Below are 24247 nucleotides of genomic sequence, written 5' to 3'. Positions count from 1 at the left end.
GTCCCTTCGTCTGTGTCTCTTTCCTTTCTGCTTTACCCACCGACGAAACATGGAGGGCATACTATCCCAGGTCTCCGGCCTAAATCAGAAAGACAAGGCCGTCGCATATGCATCGATCCTCACCGACCTGCTTGCGCGGCGCGATCAGACATCTTTCGCCGCAGATACCCACATCCTAGTAGAGAACGTTGTCCAGGAGAACGTTGGTCATGTCATCGGGAGACAGGTTCTTTCTGAACTGGTCAAGGCCCTTGATGACGGACGGATCCGCAACAACGCTCTACGAAAGCAAATCGTGCAAGACATCCTCAACACGATTCAGCCGCGTATTATCACATATGAGGAGCAGGTAAGACCATACACGAGAGACGAGAGAGTTTATTGATATTTACTGTAGGTCAACGCGCTCCGTTTCCAACTCGCCAATATTCTGGAAGGAGACGAAGAGTGGACAGCCGCTGCGAAGGTCCTAATGGGCATCAATTTGGACGCCGGCCAAAGGTAAGTGTTCTAGCTTGCATGCAAGGAAACCACATTGATGGGACAACTGCATCAGAGCGGAAGAGGAGAAATTCTTAGTCTACCTCCGTATTGTCCGCCTTCTCCTCGAGGATGAGGATTCTGTACAAGCCGAAACCTACTACAACCGCGCCGCGCTCCTCGCTCCTTCGTCTTCAGACAAAGAAGCGTTACTGCAATTTAAGCTGTGTCAGGCTCGTATATTTGATTACTCGCGTAGGTTCCTGGAAGCCGCCGCTAGGTACCACGAACTCAGTTGGGTGCCTGAGATTGACGAAGGGGAGCGCAAACACATGCTGTACGTCGCCATCTCTTTACCAGCACACCTCCGCTCACTTTCCCGTAGATCTGCTGCAGTGACATGTGCAGTCCTTGCCCCGGCAGGGCCTACCCGTTCGCGTCTTCTTGCCTCTCTCTGCCGAGACGAGCGGACAGCTGATCTCCCTACCTACACTATCCTCCTCAAGATGTTCCACGATCGTATTCTTCGCCCTGCCGAGATCAAGGACTTCGAGGTGACTCTCAAACCGCATCAACTAGCCAAGATCGCGCAATCCTCCAACGATCGCCTTGCATCGGCTGTCGCAGAAGATGAGGAGATGAGCGATGCCAATGCAAGCACGCGGACGGGACCAGCGACGGTGCTCGATCGTGCAGTTATGGAACACAATGTCCTAGCCAGCTCGAAGATCTACAACAACATTACTTTCAGCGGCCTTGGTGCACTGCTAGATCTTACTCCTGGCGCTGCAGAGACGATGGCACGGAAAATGATTGAACAGGGTCGTCTGAAGGGCTCGATAGATCAGGTGGAGAAGCTGATCTGGTTCGAGGCCACACGAGAGGAGGATGATGCACAGGGCAAAGCCGGTGGACTCGGCGACGTTGAACAGATCGCAGAGGATACAGGTGCCCCATTCACCAAACGGTGGGACATGCAGATCCGCTTGACGGCAGCGAACGTGAGTCTCTATATGCTTCCACCCTTGCCGAGCGACTTGCTGAATACACCATGTTGAAGGTCGAGTCGATTGTTCAGCATTTGACGGAGAGGGGCCTCGTAAAGTTTGGAACTGTGCAAGCATGAGATACATGGTATTGTACTACGACAGTGGTGATAGCATCGACGTCCGATATTGTCTGTATTGTATAACAACCTTGCATTTAAGAACGGGAACGAGAACGATATGTGGTCAACCGTCCAGTCGTCTCCTCTTTCTCGCCCGCTCACGCTTGGCCTCGAATTCATGCCACTCACCCTGCATAGAAGAAAGTCTGAAGGCAATTGCATTAGAATTAGACCAAGAGACGTTCAATTGCATACGTACGTGACAGGTGCAGCGGGTGAAGGCGGTTCCTGATTGAAGTAAGGCGCCTCGAGGGCTTGTACGGCTGTTACGCGTCGTGCAGGATCATAAGTTAACAAACGCTCCGCCAGATCAAGCCCAGCAGGAGAAAGCCATCTAGAAGAACGACCATCAGCACCATCGACCTATTGGCTATCGTGAAACTCACTTTTCGAACAATTGTCTGAAATGATTGGGTATCGTCTCCCTGGGTTTCACGAGCTCATACCATGGAAGGCTCGTCATGCCGGGCCATTTCTCGACCACAGGCGTACCGAGAATTTTGTAGATCACGTCGAGCTGATGGATCTCATCATTGCCTTGGAAAACTGGCTTCTTGGTGAAAAGCTCCAGCATGATACAGCTAACACGACAGGATTAGATTAGAACTATTGTCAGCACAAGACTCGGCGTACCCTGCGCTCCACATGTCGACTTCAGGACCATAGACAGTCGTACCCAAAAGCAACTCCGGAGGGCGATACCACAGGGTAATAACGCGATTAGTGTAATCGCTCCTGCGGCGTTTTTGGTAAAAACGTGCAAGGCCAAAGTCCGCCAACTTTAGCTCTCCGCGGTTGTTGATCAGGATGTTCGAACCCTTGATGTCACGGTGGATGACCCCCTTGTGATGTAGGTAGGCAAGGCCAGCGAGCATCTGCCTGCAGAAGGACTTCAGGTGCGCATCGGTGAAGGAAAATTGTGTCTGGGACAACACGCCGGTCAAATCATGATCCATGTACTCGAAGACCATGAAGACAGAGCCTGCGTCAGGTAATGAGCTCCGAGCAGTACATGCGATCGAGCATGCGCTCACCATTGGACACCATCATCTCGTATAATCGTATGATGTTTTCATGTCGCAGCGATTGGAGGAGCTTGATCTCCCGCATCGCCGTCACCGGGAAGCCATCCCGCTCAGCCTCCATGCGGATCTTCTTCAGCGCGACGAATCTGCCATCCCGGGTATTCCTTGCCTTCCAAACTTGACCGAATGTGCCTTCGCCGACTTGGTTCAAGCATTCGTACACACCATATTTCACTGGAGTGGAAGGCCGCGTGATCGCGGTGGTAACGATGTCTCGTTCGTGCTGCGATAATGGAGGCTGAGATACCACACTGTCACTCTGTCCTCCATCGTCAACCGGAGCCTGGTAGCTGCGCTCCACTGGCCGCTTTGGTATTTCTTGTGGCAGGGCCGGAAGGACGGTGGTGTCTTTGCGAACATCATGTTGGTCGGTAGAATGTCTGTGCTGCTTCGATGGCGAGGCGTCCTTCGACGGCGAAACATTTGCGACGAAATGTTTCTCCACTAGCGGAGAGTGGACTGAAGCATTACCATTGGACGCAGGAGAGCGACGTTTAGGTGTTGAAGGCCCAGCAGTTTGACTTGATGGCACAAAACGAGACGACGACAATGAGGGCACCGTAGTTGGCGGCTGCCGCGCAGAGAGCGGAGGCTCGAGTTCGTCGTCATCGTCAGGGAAGAATCGCTTCAACGAGGAGTTGGAGTGACTCGGTTGACCGATGGGTTTGAAACCAGCGTTCTTGGTGGTGGTTATGCGAGGAGCGGAGGATGCAAGAAGCTTGGGCTCCAGTGGCGAGCTATCCGCAGAGCGCACAGCGGCAGTATCGATGCTCGTCGTCGGTTTGTTCAGCAGCGGTGTGGCCAAGGTCTGGCTAAGGCTGGAGTCATGCCGCTTGGGCGGCGTCTGAGGGGGCTAAAAGGGGACATTGTTCAGAACTGAGCCTGGGTTCCCGAGCAAAAGCAGCTCACCCTACGCTGCTCATATTCCTTCGAATCCGCGAATGATTCACGTTCAATGAACTTGCGACTATTGGGTTTTCGTTTCGATTTCCATTGCTGACTCAGTTCCAGCGCAATCTGAGCGGGTCGCGTGGTCGTAGGCAAACGATGGACTGCACGAGGTCGCTCCTTAGGGCTTTGACTAGGACTGCGAGTGCGACTCCTGCTGGTACTCGTGGTAACTGACGCACTGCGACGACGAACCCGACCTCGGCTGTCTATGCTGGGACTCCGCGTGGAAGGAGGAGAGCGAGACTTGGAATATCGTCTCGGGATGTAACCATTCTTCTTCCGGTTACGATCGATAGGGCTTGGACTGCGACGAATGGGGCGGCTACTGTCCTTGCGACGACGACGCAATGAATCCGAAGACGATAGTGAGCGACCTCGCGATGATCTTTTGGAGTAGTAGGACTCTGCCGGAGACCGCGAACGTCCTCTCGAAGGAGATCGACGCGGCTGGCGTTTGGCTAGAGGGCGGTTGTTTTTGATCGGCAGTTTCTGATTGTCCCTCCGAGTCCAACTAAATACGAGAATCAGGAAACTGACAGTAGGAGAACCGAGGGAACGCACTTGTTCAATTGGCCATCATCCCCGCGCCAGTCTCGCTTCTGACGGTTGTTCCGCTTTTTCCCGCCCTTGTTCTGCTGGTTATTCTTACCCAGGTTATGATTTCGTTGACCTTGAGACCCGTTACGCTGATTATTGGGGTGCCATGAAGCGGAGGGCTCCCATGAACGATCATCCACGTTTCTGTCTCCATTTCGAGAGCTCTCGGCATGAGAATCAGCCCACTGGCGAGGAAGCGGATCGCCCCGTGTGGGGGATTGACCTTCGGGCGGGCGCTGTTCCCAGTTCGAACCACGCCGCCATTCTCCACCACCGCCGTTCCTACGCTCAGCCCTCGACCATCCTTCATCTGCCCTATCATTTGAGTACCTAGAGCGATTTCTGTTGTCCTGCTGTGCCGGTGGAGGTTCGTCTGCTGACCAAGCATTGTACCTCTCGTGCCTCTCATAACGGCTGTTCCATGAAGAGGACTCTGGATACGATGGTGCTGAGTAGCCATGGTCATGCCCATAAGGTTTACCGGTACTGTTATAGTGGGGTTCGGGTTCATAGTCATCCCTACCGATGCGACCGTAGTTGTCATGATTGTATCGGTCATGCGAAGTTTGATTGTCATCGCGCATACGCCAGTCGTCAGGATTACGACGGGCACGGGACGACGAAGAGTCTGGTCTCATGGTGTCAGCAGATGCCAGAGCGACGTGTTCGAAGCTCTCAAGAGAACGAGAAAATAAGAGCTTCTGAGTGAGTCGAGACAAGACTTGTCTTGCCGGTCAAAAGAGGCGGGAGGGACGGCGTCAACGTTGTCCACCACGCCGTTGTATAGTCACCTAAATTGGGCCCCAAGAGGTCGGGTCCTGCAGGTTGCGTGATTGAAGAGAGAGTGCGAGATGGTGGATGGCAATCAAGACGGACGCTCGCGTTACGTGTCGTGACGAAGTCAAGTTGACGGTCAAGGGGTTCCCCTACGGCCCTGATTAATTTCTGGCCGTAGACACTGCTGAAGCTCAGTTGGTGAGCTGAAATGCATTCAAATCACTCAGAGAGACAAGAAACACTGTTCAGCACTGGCAAGTCTTGGAGAGGGACAGCATAGACAAAGCAGTCGTCAGCACAGCGTCAACCGCGAGCAGGCGCAGAAACTTGAAAACTTCACTTACATTTGTTGTTAACTCAACTCTCCGCTCTCAGGAACAAGGAAGGACGCAGAGAATGTATCTTCTACTCGCGAAGATCGGAAAGGAATGGAATGAACCGTAGAGCCGCAGCTGAGGAGGTAGGAAGAGTTGCATTCCACTCAACGCATCGAATATCCGTGGATCCACTGCACCGGGATTACGCCCATCAATTCCCTCGTACAGAACGCTCTATCATTCTATGCACAACCTCGCATGGACTGTTCGCGGCCGTCATAAATGCACCGCCAGCGAGAAGAAAAGGCCACATGATGAGCGGGAGTGATGGAGAGAATACGCAAATGGTTGCACTTTGCCGCCACACCTCTGTTCTCCGCTTTCTACATGCGTCACAAGCCACTTCAACTCGCGCAACTAAGAATACAACATCGGCGGGCAGTTACATGGAGTACACTAGATATTGGTGCCTATCGATACAATGTACGAGAACTTGTCAAACAAGCATGAAAAAGAAATCACTGGAATGTACACTGCGGCGTTGTTCCCTCTCTTGACACAGCAGATTGGCCAGCGAGTAACTGGTACTGTATAAATAGGCTCGCCAGGTCAACGGTCCTTGAGGAGGCTTCACTGTTGCGTTTGATAATGTTCTCTGCATTTCCGAGCTTGGAGAACGCACGTCCACCACGTGCGGGCGCGAACAGCTGCGACAGCATTTCTTCTTCAGCAATAGTTCGAGAGACAGACCATGATAACTCACTTTGACTGTCGTATCAATCCCACTGACTGCAAGCAGGGGAAGATGTGGATGGCCTTCTATCACGTTCACCACACTGCCATCGCCTTCAAGGATGTCGTGTAACTTGCCCGTGGATTTCCGCCATATGAAGAAATTACCATCATCCGAACCCGAGGCGACGAACTCGTCTCGAGGGCCCAAGAAGTTGACTTTTGAACAATTGTGTCCGTCAGTCTACAAGTCACGACGATGAAAACGTCGCCACTCACCATCTTTGATCGTCTCTACATTGCCAGCTCCGACGAAGCGAGCGCGAGGGAGGACAATTGGCAAAGTTGGGAGCAAGGTCGACGCCTGTTCCTCTTCGCCTCTTTCTTCATTCTCGGCATTCTCGTCATCAGGGTCGGTCGGAAAAAGCTCTTCCCCGTCGAACATCTCTGCATCCTCCTCCATCATTCGTTCAATATCTTCTTCCATCGCACGATCGGTTTCCCGCTGAGCCTCAGTCAAACTCCTGGCAGCAGCCTCAAAAGTACGAGGCGGAATCCGTGGCGGTGGAGCTGGCGGCAGGACTGAGGAGGCTCTGGTAGACGACGAAGATGACTGAGGATCGTCAAGTGTAGAATATAGATAGACCACGTCAGAGCTGTATGCTGCACCTTAGTGAGCAACAACGTCTGCATTCAAATGGGAAATCAGTCTACATACACAATAGTACCTAGGATATAATCAGTAAGCAGGCATCTCAGAATCTGATAGCAAAACGAACGAATGCTGACCTCATGCCCGTTGCTTGTCGCCATTCTTGCTCCAGTGATATGTTCGTCGCCCTTCCGCTCGTTTGGGCCCCTCATCTTCCTGCCAAACCGTCGCACACACGTCGTCAAGCTGTCTGCGTCCGGTGGCATTCCCCATTCTTCCTGGAAGAACCGGCCTACGGCTCGCCTGTCATACAAGTAACCCTTTTCGCTGACGACTTAGAGACACAGCATGGGCATAATAGAAGAGTGCAGACGTACATAGGGAGCCTCGCCAGCAACGACGAACTGGTATGGTGTGAGCGGAGAGAGCGCAAGCGTGTTGAGACTGCACGAAAGTTTAATCAACGGGGATGGACAGGAGCCAGAGAAGCAGTTGTGCGGGACACGCAGATCATGTTGGCGGACTGTTCCATCCTGCACAAACGGGATGAGGCTCCTATTAAACACAACTACCTGAAACAAGTGCGAGAGAATAGCGTACTTCAGCCACAGTTAGAAAGAGGTCGGGACTCTCCTCCGTCACGATCCTCTTCACCCGAGCAGAATGGCACTGCAACACCCTGGCCTGCGCCGCGCGGGTGGTGAGCTCCATCTCACCGTCATGCCGTGAAGATAGAGCAGTGGAGACGTCGAATACCCGCACTTGGCTGTCACCTGCTACGCTCGCTCTGTCGCGCATATATAGCATCAGCATAGCAAGCATCTCAACGTACAGTCATAGCTTATCGCAACAAGAAGCTGAGCTGAATACTCACATCCTGGACGAATGCGGTAGCATTTGCGCATTGAAGATATTTGCGCGGTGCCCTGTGTGCACAACCGCCTGGCAGACGAAGGGATAGTCCTTATCATGGTCGCTCGCATCCATCCGCCATAGCCGCACTCTGTACGAGCCGTTCAGTCAACTCCGCCATCAGAAGTACAGTAACAGTAACGTACGTTTTATCATCTCCCCCGCTTAACAGAAGCTCGCCATCTCTTGCCCAAGACAGAGCGTTCACGCATCTGATGACGATCACATTCATCAGATACATCCTCCCAAAATGAAACCGGAATTAATCTTCACCCGGTATGCCCGCTTGTTTCGTCACCAAGTACGTTGACCCTATCGAGAGGCTGTTCAAGTGATGCAGAGAGTAGCCGTGCCTTCCATCTTCGCGAGATGCTGCTTGAGGGTATTGAGCTTGACAGGAGCGCCATGTCCGCATTTGGGGTCATGATTTACAACCTCTGCGTCCACGTAAGCCTTGATTTGTCGATACTGTACTGTTGAAATGGCGTTCTAAGCCGTCCAGACGTCTGGTCGTTACGAAGTTGATACTTTCTGCCAAGTTCTTCGCAAGGCCGAGCAATTGTGGTCCCGCGGTGGCACTAGTGACTGAGCGCTAGGACATGAAAATTGCATGCAATTACAGAATAGACTTCGATGCAAAGCTATACTACAACAAGGACACATTCTGACCAGTCGTGCAAGAGAAATCGGAGACCCCGTAGAACGTCCATCACAACTAAACGCTCCTACAACCTTAGTTTGCAACTCAGACAGACTTGGCGAAACCAACTGCGTTCCTGCCGAGGTCATACACTGTATAGTATCGCCTGAGGAAGACGTCGCCTGCACGAAAGACATTCAACACAGTGTGTTCATAAGGCAAAAAGTCCACGTACCGACAATCCAGAGCGATCCACCACCGGGCATCTGGATGTCCATGCCCGTGAATGCGGACATACAAGTTCCGGACACCTCCAAGATATAGTCTGTGCCCTTCAGCGGGTACGAGTTGCCGTTGAAGGTGAAGGTCAGATCCGGGAGGTCAGGCACCTTGGAGCAATCCACCGTGTATTGTCCGTTCCACGACTTGGTTGCCCCGATTTGCGTATTGAGCATCTCAGCCATGTCAGTGGGCAGAGCAATCAAGGAGGTACCTGCGTCCTGGACATCAGCTTTCGTAAATGGACTTGACACACTTTACAGACCAGTGTCAATGGCAGCACCAGTGTTCTCAAGCACCAGCTCATCGTCGCCAAGTGCAATCTTCTCCAGTTCAACTTCCCAGTAAGCCTTTCGGCGAACAGGGACATAGTCAATCGAGCCGGTATATGCAGTCTCGTCAACACCGCCGAACACAGCCTCACCACCATCCTCCTCAGACGAGCCAAGGCGGAAGGAAAAGACAGACTCGGAGATAAGCTTCTCATTGATCATGTTGTAGAAGGGAGGCGTGATGTGGTTGACAGAGATAGTGTCGTACGCGAGGCCCAGGATACCATCAAACCTGCCGTAGGCGTAAGTGCCGGCAATGAGTGAGAAACATTCGTGCACTCACTTGCCGAAGGCGAACGCAAGGCCAGGCTCCTTGGTAGCCTCAGCGAAGTCCTGATGCTTGATAGCGATATCACCAATCGTCAAGGTATCCTGGGAGACGAAACCCTCCATGGAGCCGGAGCCATATTGAATTGAGAAATCGGATCCATTCGCCTTGTACGACCCTGAGGAGCTGGAGTCGTACTTGGCATGGAGGAAGCAGGCAATGGAAGTGCACTTGGTGCTTGGTACCCATAGATTGCTCGAACTGCAACGACGTCAGTGAAAGAAAGTTTGCGCTCCATTGAATGGAACCGACCCGGTGTCAAGAATAACCTTAAACTGCAAACAGGAAATCAGGAGGTAGCGTCCGTGAGAGCAATCTATTCTCTTACCGACTGTGCCGGAGTACCCAGCTCAATCTCAGCAAAGTACTGCGCGTTCAGATAGTCTGCCACGCAGACAATCAGCGGTATTTCGGGTTACGCGTGGAGATGACGTACTGCTGAGAGGGACGCTGTGGCCGCCATTGAGCAACTCCTCCTGTGTCCAGAACAGCTCCTCTCCATCTTGTCGCGTCGGCCGTGCGAGACGCACGTTGCGACCAAAACCGCCGGCGCCCATGAGGGGCAGCTGGGGCTGACCGCCATATTTCTCGGCAAGATACGCCGACTCAAGAGTAGGATTGTGAGTCGTGCGAGGAACCTTGGTGAGCTTGAGCTTGTGGATTCCGTTGGCGGCGGCGACAATGGGCAAAAGGAGGAGGGGTACAGCCTTGAACAACATGGTGGTGGGAGTCGTGAAAGGGGCGACAGCAACTGCGTGTTGCGTTGCTCGCAAGCCTCGGCCTCCCTCCGTGCTTCCGCCGCCAGGTGCCGCCCATCGCTGCGGAGTCCGGCGGTCTGTGATCCGGCGCCTCGGCCAACGCCGCATGCCTCTCCCCGCAGGCGCACATTTCGGGCCACCTGCAGATTCTGTCTCAAATGGCTTCAACAGGGCGCGCTAGACGAGCGGACGTCGACGCATCCAGCCTCAACAACGTCGAACGTCTCATCTTCGCTCAAGCAGTCTATGAGTATGGCTCAGACAAATGGGGAGACGTCTCGGGACTCTTGTCCAAACATCCCATGATCTCGCGTCCGAAGAACTACTTCACGCCCCAAGTCAGCGAGATTTAGTTGTATCCCTACGTTGCCGCTTATTGAATAGTGTGTCTGATGTTGTAGACATGTCCAGTCTTATACAGCCAGCTTATGGAGGAAGCTGGCTTGGAATGGTCAGTTTCATATCGTCAACTTTTACGTGTTCTCACCATAATGCGCACGGAAGTTCTGATGCAAATGCCGCTCCACGCTGTAAGTATCTTTTGCGAACGGGCCAATCGTCACTTAGAACATCATGCAGCAAAGGTCCATTTGAAACTGGCCCAGCATCATTACCAGCGCCGCGTTCTTGAGCTACGAGAACTGATTGCAGCTGAGGAGGCCAAATTCAAGTAAGTTTTGTGAATATATGCTGCTCGAACTTCGCGCATCTTTGTGTGGCCCCCTATAGAACGCTCGTCGCCGAGATCGACCAAATCCGTGATGGCTTATGGGATGACAAGATCCGTGCTCAATTGGGCATCAACGCTCCTGCTAGAGATGTCAAGGAGGAGGATGCTGCCCCACAATCAGAGCCCGCGCCGGAGACACCAGAGCTTCAGCGGCCGCAGTCTGCTTTACAGAGCCGGAAGGGTACTCCCGAACCTGTTCGTCTGCATATTGGTCTATATATTGGTCTTGCATAACCATCATTGACGGTGAACTAGATTGTCATAAAAGATGGCGTTGTCGAAACTCCTCCCTCACCGCCAAAAGACGAGATAACTGCTCATCCGCCGACAAGAGAGCCTACTCCTCCACACATGGAGCAGGATTTTGAGAAGGAACATGTCACCCCGGTAAGCAGCGAATCCATGCGGCTACTTTTGTCGTATCTCAACGCATATAGGTACCCGAAGAGACTGCCGAGCAAAATGAAGTCATCGAGGCAAGCGTGGAAGCCGAGCAGGCAGAAGCTGTCCCGGCCGTAGCAAAAACTCTCCCAAACATGGAGGCAGAAGAAGCTCGCAAAAGCCCTCCATCCGAAGAACAGCCTGCGGAAGGAGCTCAAGAGGAAGTCCCGACTGCAACGGTAGAGCCGGAAGTCACCGTCGAGCAGTTTGAGTCATTGCCACCCTCTCCCGAAATACGAGGTACATACCCGCCTCTGCCTGCGGAGGTAACCGTACGTGAGGAGACGGCAGCAATGGAACCAGCTGCAGACGCCGATGTGACCATGCTTGAATCACAGCCTGTGCGAGAATCGCCGCCTGCCCCGCAAGAGGAGCACAGGGGAGCAGATGGTCAGTTAAACTTTTCTATGTGCATTGGCTTGTTGCTCATATTCATCTGCAGGGAAACGGAAAGCGGAAGAAGTCGAGGATGCAAAGACGCAGCGAGAAAGCAAGCGCGCTCGAGAAGAGTCTCCGATGGAGGAAGAGGAAATTGGTGTGTATTCCAGCTCACGCTTCCCTAGTCCCATCCTCACATGTTTTTCAGCTCTCGCCGCTCTCCCAAAAATCCGCCGACAAGGCCGCCCGCCTGCACCCGACACTCCAGGTGTCTCCAAGCGTTTTCAGAACATGATCAACATGCTACACTCACAAATATCCGCACACCGCTACGGCAATCTCTTCCACAACCCAATCCGCAAGGCAGAGGCACCAGACTATCACGATATCGTAAAGCGGCCAATGGATCTCAAGACGATCAAGGCGCGCATCAAGGACGGGCTGATCTCGAACTCGCTCGAGTTTCAGAGGGACGTGTATCTTATGTTCGCAAATGCGATGATGTACAATAGGCCGGGATCGGATGTATATAATATGGCAGAGGAGGTGAGTGTCTACCGTCGTGACCTTCACTGGGTAGATGCATGACACTGGATTCACAGATGATGCTAGAGAGTGAGGGCCACATCAATACCTTCCGACAGACTGAAGGCTTCCACCGCATATAACCTATGATAGCATATTGAGATTGCAACTGTATAAATACACTATTCCGATGGCATACGTAGCGCTACGGTTACAGATTGTATCGAACGAACAAGACAATGCACGGTGGCGAGAAAAGCTAGAACCAAGGAAGGAACGTCTCTGTCATCTTTAGCAGGTTCAGCGGATTGGTGGCTGAGCTGATGAGGTTGATCACGGTTTGCAGCACAGGAGTGTTCCCTGGGTTCTGAGGGCTGCCGATCGCCTATTTATGCAGCTGGTCAATAACGGTCCATTAATCTATGGATCTGCGACATGCCTGTTCGCGCTCGAGCTTGCACGCCAGAACCTCTGCACGCTTCACGATGCCATCAATGGCCGCTGCGACGTTCGACCGGAATGAGACATCGTATGTCATCTGACCCTTGCGAGTCTGCAACCACATCATCATCTCATCTCGTGCGAATAGACAGAGCTGCTGCTCAAGATCATACTATTCGCGCATGAATGAGACTAAATATGCAAACATGAGGTTGAGACTTACATCCGGCTCCGTGAGGCACCGACCGATTGCCATGATGCCAACGGCGAGGATGCCTTCCGTGACAATTGGACCAAGGAAGTGTTGTATGTTGGGCGTCAACCTGAAGGGCACGGCATCGTTGGAAGCAAAGACAGGTACTTGAGAGTTGATTCCTGCTTGACGGGTTACATTCCATTCGTCCAGGCTGACCATACTAAGCGACGTACCTGGCAGGAGCTCACTCATGGCGATTTGTCCTGTGGAACGGGAAAGGTGGAAGCGAGATGGATTTCGGCTCGTCAGGCATACGATGTATGTCATAAAGCTCGCTGCGGCAAGCTGCAGGGCGAATTGCTTGCGCATCCGCCAGAGTTCCATAGGCCCGTCCATTGTGCGAATCATGTACTGAGTAATATACGAGTCAATCTTGTGTCAATCGAGTGATGAGAACCCACATACGCGAGTGAGGACATCCTCAGGCACAATCTTCAGAATCACCTCGTCCAGCAGATCCTTCTTCAATGTAAGGTACTCGTTCTTTTCCGCCTGGTATTATGATCGTACGAGAGGTATCATTATTCGTAAGTGCCGATTGACGCACCTTCCTGCCCATGGTCTGCCTAAATTCCTTCAGCGCCGTTCTGACCTTTTCTCCGATAACCAGAGTGGGGTCCTCTCGAGTGATGCCTACGTTGTCGCAGTGCTGGTCGTATATGTCTCCGAGAGTAATATAAGATGAGTCATTCTGTAGGAGACGCAGATTTGTCGAACATGGCACTGCTACCGGCAGATGGAAATGCAGGTTACGCTTCCGACTCTCCTTCTTCCGGATGAGAACGCTACATATTCAGCTCAATCAGAGAAGGCATAGATTAGACATCCGAGGCACGAACCCGTTCAATGTGCGGAATAATTGCATGACCCTTTCTTCTCGGCGGCAATGCTTTCCAGAAGGAAGTTGTACAGCAAATGACGTCTGGGAGTGATCATGGCCGTGTATTGCGAACCGCTTCCAACAGTACCCGTGAGAGCGGCAGTTCTCGTACTTCGAGCCAAACTTCAGGATCCTCACAAAGCTCTGATTGCTATCTTTGTCCTGCACGCACCACTGTTCAGCTCAACAAGTCACAAGGCGCTCTACTCAACGAACCTCGGTATATTGCCCTGGAACCTCGATGTCGTCAAACTTGCCGTATTGGAACTCCATCAGATAATGGCTGAGGATATCCAGAGACTGAATACGTGGCCGAGCGTCGAGGAACCCTTCGTACTTGTCTCTCCATCGTTGGAGGCGTTGAATGTAGTCGTACAAGGAGGGCTTACTCTTCAGGAAATCATCTTCATATTCCTTCTGTTGGCAAGGTTGTTTGTTAGGGGTTGCCGGCTGAGGAGTCAACAATACACACCCGTATCGATCCCGAAAGGTTCTGCAACAGCCTGTGCAAAGTAGAGACAGTCGACGCAGGTAGCTGACCTTCATCATCTGCGCCCATCCGAAGCACGTAATGCTGAAGCGAAATGAACATGGTGGATGAACCTGCAAGCTGGTATCGCTTACCTGCATGCCTTCCTGTAGCAGCATACAGACCAGTCTGTAAATTTCCTCCTCATGCATCGCTCTAAACCTGACGCCGATTTGTTCGACCATACTTTCCATACTAGCAATGAGGAGGGGAAACGCAGTCTTCAGGATTTGCATTACTTCGTCAGCATATTCCCATGGCTGGCGGCTCCCATGCGACGATGCATCAGATGTGCGAGGATCACTTGCAGAACTTAGAGACCGCGCAATCACGCCACTATCAATACCACCCCTTAGCGTTTGAGACGGATGCCCTTGAGAAGGCGAATCGTCAGTGCTTGCAGTCGGCCTCATGTCGGATGTGTCGTCCGCCGTGTCTGGAAATAGTTTCAATGCTTGTCTACCTTTTTCCAGAGCAATCCACAATGACGGACCTTGTGTTGAGGCTCCCTGAGATTGACCCGCGCTTGACGCCTGCCGACTAGCTACCTTGTTCATTTGATGTCTGAGATACGCCATCTCTTCTTTGGTAGTGCGCAAGTGGAAGAATAATGCCTGCGATGCGCGTCTTGTGATCCTTTCCTCATTTAAGAAAAGGGGTTGCACGCACCTGAGGATACAATTTGGCCAGATTAAGCAGGATGTACCTAGCTTGCTTAACTTCTCGCTGGTTGATGGAAAGGCAAAGCTGAGGAATGAGGGTTATCCAGTACCAGAATGCAGCGTCCCCTTTGTATGTGTCGAAAGCACGCGATATGGTCAACGATCCGTCATCTACACTCAGCAACCAGAGAACGCGTGTAAGAAGTGGACGACTTTTCCTGTTCTTATAAAGTCCGGCAGCTTGCAAGTAACAGCTGACAGCATTGGCAGCATGCGACATCTCGTTCGGCATGTCTTTGAACATATGGTCGTTGAACTTGCCCCAAGCAGCCCACGCCTTTGCCTGAGACATCTCAAGTTGTACGGCTTGACCGAAGGCATGGTTGGCCTCCTCATTACGACCGAACTTCGCATGGAACATTCCCTTCAGAGTGTAAAACTCCGCCTTCTGGTGCGCCTGGAAGTATATGAGGTTCGTGTTGTTGATGACCTCCAAACCTGCCTGCAAATCGCCAGGTTTCTGATAGTGACAACGCGCTTGCTCTCTCAATTTCAAGAACGCTTCCGAAATCTCGATGTTGGGAAGGGTGTATATTTGATTGAGTTGGTTGAAACAAACGTCCAGAAGGTCATGTTTGCGAGCAACATGAGCGAAGCGGTTGATGATCCACGCTGTCTCGTGGTAGCCGCGATACCCATAAGTAGGAGCATTGCTGCCTGCACCTGCAGCTGCTTGATTGCCTCCAGTAATCAGGGGCACGTACACCTTGTTGATCGCATTAAAGACATGTTTCCGCCATCCAACCAGGTCACTCCAGATGCTGATGTCGTCGCAAACATTGGGTAGCCGCTCTCTCCAAGCCTGTAACACCATCTTGAGATCAGATGACTTTTTCTCCAAATTGGCGATGTTTGTCGTGGCGAGCGAGCCAAAGATTTGAACAGCTTCCTGTAGTTCCACAAACTGCTGGAAGTGCTGCAATAACGGAATGTGTGCCGCAGAGAGATAGGATGGTAGAGCAACCCATTTGGAGAGGGATATCTGCATGCCATCCTCGAGATACCGAGTAAAGTCGCCACTAATCTTCTCCATGCCGTTTGCTAAGCCCTTCAGCAGCGCGGCAAAAGATTCGAAAACTCGTTTACGGGGAGTCGCCACATCTGGGGGTAATTTACTGATCTGTTCCTCTATGTTGATAAGTTCGCGCTGCTCTGACCAGTCTTTGTATCGCCAAGCACTCTCCAATATCAACTCATGATTGTCTTCAGCCCGAGCCAAGTCATAGAGAACATCCCATTGCTGGAGTTTCTGCGCTGCTAGAATCCAGTGATCTTCCCACAAACAGAACTCCGCCTCGGAGAATGGCAGGGCACCGGCTCGCGTTTTGCTTTGTGCCAATTCGTACATGCTGGAAGCCTGTTCCCACATGCCGCACTGCTCGAAAGCAAGCGCAACGTTGGTTTCGTGATATTTAGATCGACGGCGCCATAGGCCATAGAACATATCGTCCTCGGCTAGCTCCGCGTAAACATCTGCAAGTGAATCGTAGACGGTATCACGGATGACAGCTTCATCATCTCTGACTTGTAGAAGAGACGATTGCAGGATTTCTGCACCGACGTGCCAAGCACCGAACGTTTTCGCAAGATACTTAACGAGATGAGGAGGAAGAGATATTGGCGGGGAACAGGCGTGGATACCAGTCAGAAGGGTCTGTATGACATTTGGCCGCATGTTTGCTTGCTTGAAGTGGTAATCCTTGCTGAGGAGAACGATCATGTGCTGGGTGACTTCAACTTGTTCACGTCTAGAAAGACAGGACCAAACAGCAGGAAAGACGGAGATCCAGGTAGAGTGGACTGCTTGTGAGTCAAGATAGAGAAGGCGCTGCATCGGCCTGACCAGCGTCGATGCTCGATCCATTGCTGAGGGTATGCTGAAGAGAGCGGCTTCCATACTCCCCTTGCGCTCGGGTGCGATTGAGGCGTCTGCATCGATTGAGCCGAGAAGCAAATGCAACGCCAGGAAAAGCCAATTATGGTCAGCGAGTGCTTCCCAACTCTGGACGCCCAGGATATAAGTCAGGCGACCGAAAAGAGATCGGGGTATGCTGACGTCCATGAGATCTATGAATCGCTCCCGAATGCTAGGGTCTGCTGCTCGACAGCCAAGGAGGAATGGTTGTTCGAGTCTGCTCGTGAGGTCGGTACGGCGTAAACTAGGATCCGTATATATGTCGTAAATGAGCTCGAGGAAATTGTTGAACAAAGCTTCTCCACGTTCCCCTCGCATCTCGAATGTGACCATTTTTTGCAGCAAGGTTGCCTTCTCCTTCATGGTGGGATAGGGATCACGTTTGTTGATCGCCCACTCGCGAGCAATATCGAGCATATATCGGCAAAGAACGGCACTCTTGGATTTGTCGACCAACGCAACCAAAGTGCTTAGCAGCCACTTCCTCTGGTCGCCAAGATATGCCACTGCAATCTGCGATATTTCCAGGATCGTCATGATCATGCGCACAATCGCTTCAAAATTCGAGGCTGATGGAGAGGTTTGAATATGATCTCTTGCTAGCCTGCTCAAGACCTTCATGAGAGGGGAGCTGAAGGGCTCAATGCGTTCTGCGGTGAGTTGTACCACAGATTTCAGCATGAGCAGAACGCCTCTCAACACAACTGCAGAACCAGGACGAATCTCTTCAGCATTTCTAAGGTTTTCGCCCACATTCCTGAGATTGTCTGCAATTGAAGAGTAGATGAAAGCATGAAAGTCTGCGAGATCCGTTTGCTGGAGTTCATCTTCCTTCGGAAGGGGATACAGATGGATCAGACGATCAAAAACAGGGTGAAGACAGTCCTGGATTGGCCCGTCTTCGCTGACCAGACCCTTTCTGACGAGTTTCGTGAGAATGGGTGCGTTGGTTCGGAACCATGACTCATCCTTCTCGGCGCTGATGACCTGTAAGACTTTCGCAGCACTCAGAGCCTGACTTAGGCTTAGGACAGCAGCATCCCCCTTTAATTCGCTCTGGACATTGATAGTCAGATTTCAATGGGCACTCGATGGCTTTCGCACACATTACCTGTTCTAGCGCACGAGAGAAATAGTGCAATTTGAACGTGACATCGCTCCAACCACTAGGACCTACTATGAGTTTCAAGAGGGATAGTGCCCGTGGAACCACCGAATTCCTTGGATGTGGGTCCTGCGGTGCAGTTGCAAGCCTTACCAAGAAGCTCACAATACTCTCACGGAACGGCAAGGGAGTAACCCATGAAGTCGCAATACTCTCGCCCTCTGATGCCGACGAATTGACAGGAGATGAACGTTCAGTTCGTTCGCTGGCCGCCTGTTGCTCCCAGTCGAATATGACTTGCAATATATCCACTGATAAAGACTTTGAATCGCTGGTGGCCGTTGGCCCAAGCCCAAGTTTCGGCACATTGTTGACGACATGCGGGATGAACAAGGCTCGGACCGGATAGAACAAGGATGCTTGACGGACAATCAGATGGTAGATCAGACCGACTTGCTGCCATCCAGCACCTTCCTCAGCCAAGAGCCTTCGTGTGGTCTTCGCCCACTGCGGGTAACCAGGATCTGAGGTCTGTGATCGAAGCAAGACAGGCGAGATGATATCAAGAGCTTGACGGATGAGCGCTTTTCCATCTACATGAGGGGGCTTCAACAAGCCCGTCCAAACGCGCAGATGGAACTTCTGAGGACCCTCGAAGGCTTCAAAGAAGCGTGCTGCCAGCAGATATGCTGTCTGTTTGACAACAGTGTCCTCACTCGTGATATAATGCCAGGCACATCTGATGATGTCTTTCTTCACGTCCTGAAGGAACTCAGGATATCGGTGCACCATGACAGTAGTGAAGTGAAGGATCTCAATTTTGAAGAGGTCGTCGGACTGCGCAAATGTTCCATCCTCGGTCATCGGTTGCCAGATATGCGTGTGCATCTTCTTGACGATGGAGTCGTCGATGAGCCCCAGCTTCGTGGGCGACCTGACAGCATGAACGAGAAGGGTAGGAGTGAAAACAAATTGCATGAAATGCCGTTTATGTGACCATAGTACAGTGCGGTCCTGGAACCAGATCATGAACCTGGTCAGGACGTTCCTCCGATATATGAGATCTTCATTGTAGGCAACATGGCGATAGAGGAACTGTGATATGTGTACCAGGTCCAGTGGCAACTTTCGAGAAAAGATGGAAACGACGTTGAACAGTAAATCGATTCGCGGACTCTGTTCTAAGGCTTTGATGAATATCTCGACCATGAAAGAATATCTCTGCGTGATATCCCCGACTGGAAGACCCGACTGGTCAAGAGTGGATGGCTCGATATCCCAAAGGCTCAGGATTGCGTTGACGACGTAGTCATTATCTCTCAGCCAGCCCGGTACAAGAGTTGCGAGGTCAGAACATAACAACAATCCCGGCAAGATCAGGGTCTGGTCCCTACCCTCGAAGCACGTCGCCACGATAGTTGAAGTACGCGAAGCTAATTCACGAAGAAGGTTGCATGCAAGATTGGCTTGCAAGATGCTTCTAAGGGTGCGGATGTGCCTCGGAAAATGCAAATGGCGCATGAAGAAGTCTACAGCATCGATGGGATAACGGTCTAGGTATTTCGCGAGCGGTTCGGAGAATGGGCTTTGACCGGAGAAATGCATCTGCGCCTCCGTCTGGACAATTGCGTTGACGAGGTTCTCGAGGAAGATGTTGGCGGTAGACGGCAGCAGGTGAAAGATGTTTGCCAAACGTACCAGCTTCGTGATGCCCTCGTTCTCCAATAGCGGAAGCCTTGATGACGCCTGTAGCATCTGAGGGTCCGCAACAACCCTGAAGTGATCAAGTAACTTGTGGCCAATCTCGACTTTGAAGTAGTTGGTGAGCAGTTCCAATAATCTGGCCAGACCCTCAAGACCAGGAATAGATAATCGCTTAGGATCTGCCAAGTTCATGAGAATAGGTCGCAATCCGGTCTGCAGCAGCTCCCTCGGCAATCTGCTCTGATGCGCCAGCACGGTACGAAGACCTTCATGAGCAACTTCTTTGACCTCTGGAATCGGCGAATACAGGGACTTGAAGTAGACGCCGGTGACTCTATTGCATTTAAGAGTTAACAATTTGAAGTGAGATTTGATAATAACTTACTTTTGACGAGTTTGATGTTGCTTTGAAAAGAAATCGGTGAGAGGCATAGCCGCAGTCAACAACCTGATGCATGCGACTCTCAGCTTGATTATTTCGAGACTCGATCCGCGTGGATTGCTGCGCCCGATGAGAGCGACGTCGTCCGCATCAGCAAGAGCAAGCGTCTCGTGAAGAAGTCGTAGTAATTCATCATTGAGCTCGGGAAGAGGAGGCTGCAGGCTGATACAGTAGCGAACTGCTTCGATCATACCGATCTGAATGGAGAAAGGCAGTGCTCGGAGCGGTTTTGTGTAGAGCCCCGTCAACATTCGATCTCGATGGGGTGACAGAAGCTCAACTGCGCTCTTGCCTGTGAGTTCTGCAAGCAATTCGATGCACTTCTGTGAGGCCATTCTCACGATCGCACTTGAACTTGCAAGTTCAGCCAAGAGGATCCCAATTAGATGGACTTGCTTGTTCCTCCCGGATACTGATTCATCGCCACGAGACTCAGCGTCGCCAACACGTATGATACGCACGAGCACTTCGAGAACTGCGTCCACGTCCCGAGGAAGGTCATACGGCATGTCCTTCAAAACAACGAGGAGCGTCTTGACGAGCTCAATCTGCCGCTCAGCGACCCATTTGGTTCCGAGGCCTGACATCTGCGTCATGATGCCGATGCCACTGCATCCAGCACACTTGCGTTTCCAAGGATCTTCGAGACACAGTGCAGTGAATCTATTAGCGATCTGGTTCAATGTAGCAATCACATCCTGGGCGCTGACGCTCGGAGCGTCCGTCATTGCAATGAGGTCGCGAATGAGTTTGGAGATGATGCCTTGTATTTTCTTTGCTTCTGACGTGTTCTCACGAGCCACACCATGTGGCAATGCGTCCAAGTAGCAAGTGAGGAGTTGACTAGGGAATTTCCGCGAGAACGCCGGTATCGAGGCAGCTCGACGAACCTCAGACGATAGAACTAGTTGTGAGATCTCCAGAAAGGTCTTCTCTGCTCGTTCCTGGACTTCCGGAACATGGATAGCATCATACAGCCCTTCAAGACAGCGTACAAACACTTCTTGCTGGTCACGACTTTTGACGCCCTGGGTAGACGATGTAAAACAGTGAAGGATTCTAAGGGTGTGAATACTCTCACCTCATGTAGGAGGAGGCTCAGGCAGACCTCCAAATAATCGTACGCATGCTGACGATACCAAGGTCCACTTTTGCTATTGCTTGGACTCATAGCGCTCGCTGCTAGACTGGATGTAGGACCCAGCTCGATTGTTTGGATTGCACCTCCAAAAGAGATCCGAGCCTTTGACGTCTCGGAGTAATGGGAGTAATTGAGCAAAGGATCCTTATCCAGGAGGCGACGGTTTCTGCCGCCCAATTTGCCCAGCACCCGAATAGTTGTATGCGCAAGATGATGATTTGCGGGAAGCGGCTTCAAATGGCTGTGTAGTCCTTCCATCAGGTCCCTTAAGACAGTGTTGAGAGTTGGATCAAGAAAATCAGGTGTTAAGTTATCTATGCACAGTTCCAGAGTACGTAAGCCTTGAGAGACTAGCTCAGCGTTTCCACGCAATGCCAGCACCAGCGGTTTCATCAGGTAAGAGAGATAGGGCAGTAGATGTGTCAGACGTAGTGGCACAGTTAGGCAGAGCTCCACAATCATGTCTCGGATCAGGCCCTCAGAAGCGAGTAGCTGTCGGTTGAGACATTCCAGCATCTCGGGGAGTAGCGGAAGGACCTCCTTGTACAGTAATTCAAATTTTCCTCCTCCACCGCCGATAGCACGGAATAGCAGTCGCAGGAGATGGAGGTAATTCGTCGGTTTTGTCGCTTTTGCGGCCAGAGGGAAGGAATCCATGATGAGCTTTCCTAGATGCGATGCTAGGATTGGCTCGTTCGCCTGTGGATGCTGCGCTACGGCGGCGAATGTCATCTTGAACATCCGAATGCAGACTGCGGCCGTCTGATCTTCGTATTCGCCCAATTCCGGCAACCTGTTTACAAGAAAGCGAAGCAAGATCGCAACTAATGTCGGGGAGCTGTATTCACGACTGAACAGCGCCTGAGCAAGATGCATCAAAATCGGGCGCTTCTCGACATTGTCGAAGAAAAAGTCAATCTTCTGCGTCCACACCTCCTGGAAGACATGGAGATTCACTTCGCCAAGGACCTGTCCAAACCAATCCATGTATTCGCTAGCTTCGCGCGGCTCGTTGTCCCAGAAAGCAAGGCAGCGGACAGAGTTCTCGAAGAGGCGGGAGACTACGATGCCGTCGGGAACAAGCCCATCACATTTCTTCAGGGCGTGAAGAACCGCGCGCACACCCTGCATCAGCAGTTTGACAAGTTGTCGATAAACTATATGGACATCTATCAGCTTGCTGCAAGTTGACCCCATATCTCCTACATACCGTGCATAGTTTCTTCCGGCTTTTCAATAGCATACATCGCTCCAGAAATTGGTCTTGCCTTCTCTATAATAGAGAATTCTGCAGAAGTCTCTTCCCCGCCCTTTGGATTCTCCGCTTTGCTCACAAGCTGGGCTTGGACATTAGCTATTGATTCCAACTTGTCCACGCATGCATCCAGCAACGACGTCAATGTACGTCCGGCACCCTGCTTTGTATCCTTCACGAGGATGATGTCGATCGTGCTAAAAATGATCTTCGCTGACAACACGTGCAGCGGGACAACGAGACGAGGATCATGTAGATGTCGTATGAAGATGTGGCAGAGACGCGTCAATTGCGCTGCGCTCATGTCATTTCGTAGAGATGTAACAAAGTCACCATAAATTGCAAAGACAACCTGCCTAGACATTTTGGAAAATTGTTTGAGACGGTATAAGACACTGCCGCGTGAATCTGCTTACTTGACGGTTTCTCTGCATCCGACAGCAGTACCCCACAGCACCGGTTCATAGAGAATCTTGTCGATGTAAGGGGCAAAATCGCGCTTGAATATTGTTGTCAGAAGGTGTCTGACTACAATGAGTAAGTCCTGAAACGAGTGGTTAATTAGCTGGCATATTTGCGGCTCTTTGTACGTACTCGACGCGGAGTTGTTGCCGTTGCTGGGCAATCCTGCAGAATACGGATAGAAGCTCCAATTAAGATACCAAACTTGTTCCGGAGTTCAATACGTTCCTCCTCCGACACACCTCCTTCGTCTGGGGATGGTCCTCGGAGAACGAATGCTAGATACGAGGCAGTCTTCACTTGAGCGACCATCAAGTCGGAGAAAGCTGACGTATTCTTGATTTCTGGTGACATGCCAGCCCATATGCCTCCCATAGCCTCGTAGTCTTCTCGAGTCTTTTTTTGAATTGGAGATTCGACTTCAAGAAGCTGTAATGATATCGCCTGAAGATCAGGAAGGACGTGTGGTACTTCATTGGGAAAGCTTTGCGTGTATGCAACAATGACCATTGCCAATTCCGCTATGATCTTGAGACTACGTCGTGCAGGGAGGGCAGTATTGGTGTCCATGACAGCCGAGCCTTCCGACAGGTGCTCTTCGACTAGCCCTGGCACATTCTGATAGACATCTTGTGCCAAGGCAATGAATTCTGAGAAATGCCGTTGGTTGTAGGTTCTGTACGCGCGCAAGATATCCACCATTATCTTGCATGCGATTCCTCCGTTTTCTTCGTTATCGTGGCGCAGTATATGAAGCATTCCCTGAACAATAGGATCCATCTGAGGTTTGAGAGCGTCATTGGAGGGGAGCCGATGAAGAATGTCGAGAAGGCAGCGGCGAAATTGGAATTCCGGCATGTCTTTGTGCCACGCCGGCTCTCCAGACCGAAGAATATCAAGCAAGACAGGGACCATGTGGGGAATGACCCGAGCCGACTCGCTTTCCCTGATGATGTCGAGCATCTCTCTGAGCTCGCACGCTACATTGAGCTTCGTTTTGAGGTCTGTAGTATATTGATAGTTATCGTACAAGCTGAGAGTATTTTGACTGACCGATCCCGGGATCTGCTACCCTTGCGGCACGCATCTCGAGGTCTGCGGCCGTGTTGAGTTGAGGTGTGCCCTCCATGTTGTCCTGCGCCACAAGCAGATACCCTCAGGGATAGTACGAGTATTCGTGGGGACTGCACAAAGAAATGAATAGATGTGCGATGGCGCTTGTGGAGGATACCGTGCAAGGTTGTTCGAGTATCAAGGCGGGTTTGGCCACTGTGCGGAGGACCGAGTGGCTGAAGTGGAAGGGAGGGGAGTGG

At 51.6% G+C, this 24247-nt stretch overlaps 6 protein-coding genes across 6 annotated transcripts; 2 read left to right on the top strand and 4 right to left on the bottom strand.

The window, feature by feature from the left end:
* Nucleotides 1-49: 49 nt before the first annotated feature.
* LAESUDRAFT_714771 (uncharacterized protein) lies at nt 50-1606 on the top strand (the record flags this gene model as incomplete). Its single annotated transcript, XM_040907092.1, has 5 exons — nt 50-349; nt 398-501; nt 557-817; nt 866-1481; nt 1541-1606. 5 exons carry the CDS (start codon nt 50-52, stop codon nt 1604-1606), a joined length of 1347 nt encoding a protein of 448 aa, XP_040763250.1.
* A 106-nt stretch (nt 1607-1712) lies between these two features.
* LAESUDRAFT_760067 (Pkinase-domain-containing protein) lies at nt 1713-4919 on the bottom strand (the record flags this gene model as incomplete). Its single annotated transcript, XM_040912687.1, has 7 exons — nt 1713-1794; nt 1848-1982; nt 2035-2229; nt 2282-2630; nt 2683-3586; nt 3643-4195; nt 4246-4919. 7 exons carry the CDS (start codon nt 4917-4919, stop codon nt 1713-1715), a joined length of 2892 nt encoding a protein of 963 aa, XP_040763249.1.
* A 974-nt stretch (nt 4920-5893) lies between these two features.
* On the bottom strand, nt 5894-8078 carry LAESUDRAFT_655651 (WD40 repeat-like protein; the record flags this gene model as incomplete). The annotated part of the gene is made up of 9 exons (XM_040904568.1): nt 5894-6082; nt 6139-6326; nt 6387-6770; nt 6887-7079; nt 7137-7292; nt 7360-7546; nt 7634-7762; nt 7818-7883; nt 7945-8078. 9 exons carry the CDS (start codon nt 8076-8078, stop codon nt 5894-5896), a joined length of 1626 nt encoding a protein of 541 aa, XP_040763248.1.
* A 204-nt stretch (nt 8079-8282) lies between these two features.
* LAESUDRAFT_680907 (endopeptidase) lies at nt 8283-9990 on the bottom strand. Its single transcript, XM_040905744.1, has 7 exons — nt 9687-9990; nt 9579-9634; nt 9503-9525; nt 9206-9451; nt 8856-9154; nt 8547-8804; nt 8283-8493 (listed from the first exon to the last, which is right to left on the bottom strand). The coding sequence occupies exons 1-7, from the start codon at nt 9967-9969 to the stop codon at nt 8417-8419; spliced, it is 1242 nt and encodes a 413-aa protein (XP_040763247.1). The 5' UTR covers nt 9970-9990; the 3' UTR covers nt 8283-8416.
* A 164-nt stretch (nt 9991-10154) lies between these two features.
* On the top strand, nt 10155-12695 carry LAESUDRAFT_726769 (uncharacterized protein). The gene is made up of 11 exons (XM_040909097.1): nt 10155-10346; nt 10410-10459; nt 10513-10538; nt 10588-10678; nt 10738-10933; nt 10994-11125; nt 11176-11569; nt 11622-11714; nt 11766-12103; nt 12160-12465; nt 12520-12695. Exons 1-10 carry the CDS (start codon nt 10167-10169, stop codon nt 12223-12225), a joined length of 1566 nt encoding a protein of 521 aa, XP_040763246.1. The 5' UTR covers nt 10155-10166; the 3' UTR covers nt 12226-12465; nt 12520-12695.
* LAESUDRAFT_655364 (atypical/PIKK/TRRAP protein kinase) lies at nt 12342-24063 on the bottom strand (the record flags this gene model as incomplete). The annotated part of the gene is made up of 19 exons (XM_040904547.1): nt 12342-12442; nt 12518-12695; nt 12747-12901; nt 12953-13130; nt 13185-13271; nt 13327-13564; nt 13619-13821; nt 13876-14076; nt 14132-14233; nt 14284-14596; nt 14720-14802; nt 14858-17881; nt 17937-19968; nt 20020-21104; nt 21158-22374; nt 22428-22828; nt 22889-23016; nt 23067-23938; nt 23988-24063. The coding sequence occupies 19 exons, from the start codon at nt 24061-24063 to the stop codon at nt 12342-12344; spliced, it is 10674 nt and encodes a 3557-aa protein (XP_040763245.1).
* Nucleotides 24064-24247: the final 184 nt, after the last annotated feature.

Source organism: Laetiporus sulphureus (genome assembly GCF_001632365.1).
Source record: "Laetiporus sulphureus 93-53 unplaced genomic scaffold LAESUscaffold_25, whole genome shotgun sequence".
NCBI classification, from domain to species: Eukaryota; Fungi; Basidiomycota; class Agaricomycetes; order Polyporales; family Laetiporaceae; genus Laetiporus; species Laetiporus sulphureus.
This window is presented reverse-complemented; position numbering and strand designations above follow the sequence as displayed.